Source organism: Vitis riparia, chromosome 8 (assembly GCF_004353265.1).
Source record: "Vitis riparia cultivar Riparia Gloire de Montpellier isolate 1030 chromosome 8, EGFV_Vit.rip_1.0, whole genome shotgun sequence".
Taxonomy (NCBI): domain Eukaryota; kingdom Viridiplantae; phylum Streptophyta; class Magnoliopsida; order Vitales; family Vitaceae; genus Vitis; species Vitis riparia.
Window position 1 is genome coordinate 4,338,635 of NC_048438.1, and position 4,536 is coordinate 4,343,170.

At 29.9% G+C, this 4,536-nt stretch overlaps 1 protein-coding gene across 1 annotated transcript; it reads left to right on the plus strand.

Moving 5' to 3' along the window:
• The first annotated feature begins 508 nt into the window (after positions 1–508).
• LOC117921069 (probable carboxylesterase 15) lies at positions 509–4,333 on the plus strand. The gene is made up of 2 exons (XM_034838848.1): positions 509–1,214; positions 3,923–4,333. Exons 1-2 carry the CDS (start codon positions 556–558, stop codon positions 4,215–4,217), a joined length of 954 nt encoding a protein of 317 aa, XP_034694739.1. The 5' UTR covers positions 509–555; the 3' UTR covers positions 4,218–4,333.
• The last annotated feature ends 203 nt before the right edge of the window (positions 4,334–4,536 follow it).

The window sequence follows — 4,536 nt, forward strand, 5'->3', positions numbered from 1 at the left end:
TTATTATATTTCAATTCCATCTATTCTATGGCATCACAAACTCAATGAAAGATGATATTTTTCTATTTGTTTATAAGAATGCATTTTTTAGTAATTCTAGAAAATGTTCATAATATTTTTAATAGTTTATATAAAGACAAAAAATTTTAAATATTAAAAAGATTAGAAACGTTTTTTAAAATTACAGTCAAACAGACTCTAAGTCAATTTCATTTGTTTATACTTTTCGTTAGTGGTCTATTAGGGAATTGAATTGTATTGACTTTTAAATTTAATTTATACCTTGAAAAAGGTTTCTTGCATAATTTATTTTATTTTGAACCTTGATTTAGATTAGTACGATGACTCAAAACAAACAGTAACCCACACATTTGATAAAAAGAAAAAAGAAAAATTCCATAACACCTTCACAAGATTACAAAACTACCTGTAACATCTTAAATGCTTTTCTCTTTTTCCCTCTATATATACACCTCATTTCGTCCGGCTTTCCATCACCCAACAATCTCCTAATCCATCACACACATAATTCACCAGGAGGGAGTGTAGTTTGAAATGGGGTCCATTCCCTATGTAGTAGAAGACTTCCAAGGTGTCCTCCAAGTCTACAGTGATGGCTCCACTCTCCGGTCCGCTACCCTACCCTTCAACATTCCTGTCCACGACGATGGCTCCGTCATCTGGAAAGACTGTGCTTTCGACAAACACCACAATCTCCACCTCCGACTCTATAGGCCGGCAGTGTCCGACGCCACTGCCAAGCTCCCAATTCTCTACTACCTCCATGGAGGCGGCTTCTGCGTCGGCTCTCGCACGTGGCCCAACTGCCATAATTGCTGCCTCCGGCTAGCTTCGGGGCTTCATGCCCTTGTCGTGGCGCCAGACTTTAGGCTGGCACCGGAGCACAGGCTGCCGGCAGCTATGGACGATGCTTGGACCTCGCTCAAGTGGCTGCAGACTCAGGCTTTATCTAAAAACTGTGAAGCATGGCTGAGTGAAGGGGTAGACTTGGAGAGGGTTTTTGTAGTGGGCGATTCGTCCGGAGGGAACATGGCACACCACTTGGCGGTTCAACTGGGGGCCGGTTCGCCGGAGCTGAAGCCGGTTCGTGTACGAGGTTATGTGTTGATGGCGCCTTTTTTTGGTGGGAGTGTGAGAACAAGATCCGAGGAGGGTCCAAGTGAAGCCATGTTGAATTTGGCGATCCTTGACAGGTATCTTACTCTGCTGTAAAAAGCCTCTTGTCCATTTTTCTTTCTCTTTTTTTTTTTTTACCTATCTTATATTTTAATATTTGCATTTTTATAAAGAACTTTTTAGATGCTCATATTAAACAAAAAAAGAAAAAGTTTTAAAAACATTTTAAAATTTTGAGATCTAAAAAAATGGTTACTACCTCAAATGTTAGAATTTAAATATCTCTTTTGATGATCAGATTGAAAAGTCGAGAATATTTTTAAAGATATAAATTAAATTCTATATTATGCTATATAAGTTTTATATTTTAATATATATATATATATATATATATATATGATTCTATCTTAATGAATTAACGTCTGTAATTCAACTCGTACTCTAAATTTTGTTCTAATTATTAGGTATGTTATTTGAAATTTGTCCAAATTTAAATAAAATCAAATAAAAATAAACTTTAAATTCAAAGTAAGTTTTAAAGTTTTCAAGATATTTATAATTAAATAAAAGTTTAACCTAAAAAAATGAACAAATTAAGATATTAAAAGTAATTATTACATTATCAAGACTATATATATATATATATATATATATATATATATATATATATATATGATTCTATCTTAATGAATTAACGTTAATTTGTAACTCAACTTATACTCTAAATTTTCTTCTAATTATTGGATATGTTATTTGAAATTTGTCCAAATTTAAATAAAAATCCGATAAAAAGAAACTTTAAATTCAAAGTAAATTTTAAAGCTTTCAAGATATTTATAATTAAATAAAAGTTAAACCTAAAAAAATGAACAAATTAAGAGATTAAAAGTAATTATTACATTATCAAGCAAGAGAATCTCATGTGTCCAATTCAACTATGCATAAGTCATTCGCATCCCGTGTATCACACAAGGATGACAAAAAAAAAGGTATCCATATGAGAGGTGGTCCATAAGTTTTTAGTGGTGCACCAAATTGGAATGGAATAATGACCCATGAAAATAATAAAAAAATTGACTACTAAAACGATGAAAAGTTATTGGGCATCTTAAATAATGTAACATCACCATCTTATAAAAGAAGGCATAAGATGGAAAATCATTCATAGGAATCTTGGATTGTGATTGAAATTTTGGTTAGGAAAAAAGTTTTGAAAATGACATGTGAACACTTCAAACCCCTTGTAATAGAATAAGAGTCATCTACCACTATGGCTCGATATAGCCTCCACATTGGTCTGTCTTTTCAAATAATTGTAGAGTACGCATTATTCCACCTGCTCTACAGTTTTTCTTAGTCAACCCTTTGGGAATAAAATAGGTGACATGCCCAAAATCTCGTGTGAAATTTCCAAATGGAGGCACCTCTTTGATTCTCAAAATTTTGTTCATCATATTTAATTTATAAAATTAGTGGCCTTATTAATAAAATATCATATCACCTTATCCTTATTACCAATTAATTTATTTATTTTTAAATTATCTACTCCTGTTTTATTATCAATTAAATGTCATATCGTATTTCAGATACGATATGTATGTTATCTTGTCTTTTTCTTTTGTGTGTTATACTATATTTAGTTAATTAAACATATAACTTAAAAGACAGATATAATAAAACTATCATAATGATTCGGAGTAGACTTTTTTAATAATTTTGTGTGAAGTAATAAAGCTAATTATTGTTGTGTTATTATTGTGTTTCATGATGTTGGATTAACATTATGATTAAGAAACCATTTGAATAGTAGCTTTTTCAGTTATAGTAATGATTAATTAAGTATATATATATGAGGCAATGTACTTTTGGAATATGATGACTTAAGAAATGAATAGTATGATACATATCACATGTGATTTTTAGTGAAGTATAACTAATTATTAATGTGCTTCATATGATTAGAGTATCATGACAATTTATTTGAATTGTAACCCAATTAAACTATTGATTATTAGGTATGCAACAATATCACTCCTTTGATAAAGTGAGATTCAAAAAATGAACCCTAAAATGGGTATGTGAGTCATCAATGATTAAAAGTGTGTTTGATAATATTTTTATTTGAAATATTTTTTATAAAAATATTTTCTCATAAAGTGTTTTTAGAAGAATCACTTATAAAATATTTTTGCAAAAAATATTATAAGTAATTTTTTATATTTTTAAAAGTATTTCCTAAATTTCGTTAAATACTTAATTTTCTTTTTGTTTAAAAAAAAACACTTTTTAGGTTAATAGTGCTTCTTAGAATCACCGTTAAATATATTCTAAAAATGTGTTTAACAATAATTTTATGAAGTATTCTAAAAGGTTAATAGTGCTTCTTAGAAACACCTTTTAAGTTAAAATCGTTTTCTAGAAGTACTGTCAAATGCACTATAAGAGTTCGTTTGATAGTGATTTTAAAAAACGCTTATAATATTTTTAATACTTGAAAATTTTTATTATTGAAATGTTAAAATGATTAAAAACGTTTTTTTAAATTACTACCAAATACACTCTAATTATAATATAATACTTTTTATGGGCCACAAATTCTTTTCAAAATGGGGCCAAACATTTCTTATTTCAAAAATTAAAATTTTTAGGAAAAAAGTTAAAAATTTTATTAGGGTATTATATTATTCCGCAAAAAAAATTATAATAATATATTTTACTTTACTTCATAAAAATAAATTATCAAGTAGAACAAAAAGACAAGACTTAATTAAAACATGGTGTGCAGGTTTTGGAGACTATCAATACCAGAAGGCGGCACAAAAGATCACCCATTGGCAAATCCATTTGGCCCTGCAAGCCCAAACCTAGAACCACTGAAGCTTGATCCCATCTTGGTAGTGGTAGGTGGAAATGAACTACTGAAAGATAGGGCAGAGCACTATGCAAAGAGGTTGAAAGAGATGAAGAAAGATATTGGGTACGTGGAGTTTGAAGGAAAAGAACATGGCTTCTTCACTAATGACCCTTACTCAGAAGCTGGGAATGCAGTTCTGCAACTCATCAAACGTTTCATATCCTAAAATTTGTGTTAAGATCCATCATTATGTTAGTGAGAACTCACTATATATTTTCTTTCAACATATTCCCTTGTTACATCATTATGTTAGCCTTATGGTTAAACCAATAATAGTTAAAGTTTATATTAATACATCACTTTAGAGATTATGGATGCATGCTTCTCATATTAAAAGATTTTTCATTGTGGAGAATGTAAAAACCTTATGTGAACTAATTGGGCCAAGTATCCATTAAAATAATAGAAAGAAAGAAACTACTAATGCACATGATACCAATGAATAAGTAGGACTCATACATGACATTACAAAATGTTGCAACATG

Excerpts from the sequence above, each read along its gene's own strand:
- LOC117921069 (XM_034838848.1), top strand. The coding sequence starts at position 556 with ATGGGGTCCATTCCCTATGTAGTAGAAGACTTCCAAGGTGTCCTCCAA. Across the intron at positions 1,215-3,922 it reads AATTTGGCGATCCTTGACAG|GTTTTGGAGACTATCAATAC; the intron begins GTATCTTACTCT and ends CATGGTGTGCAG.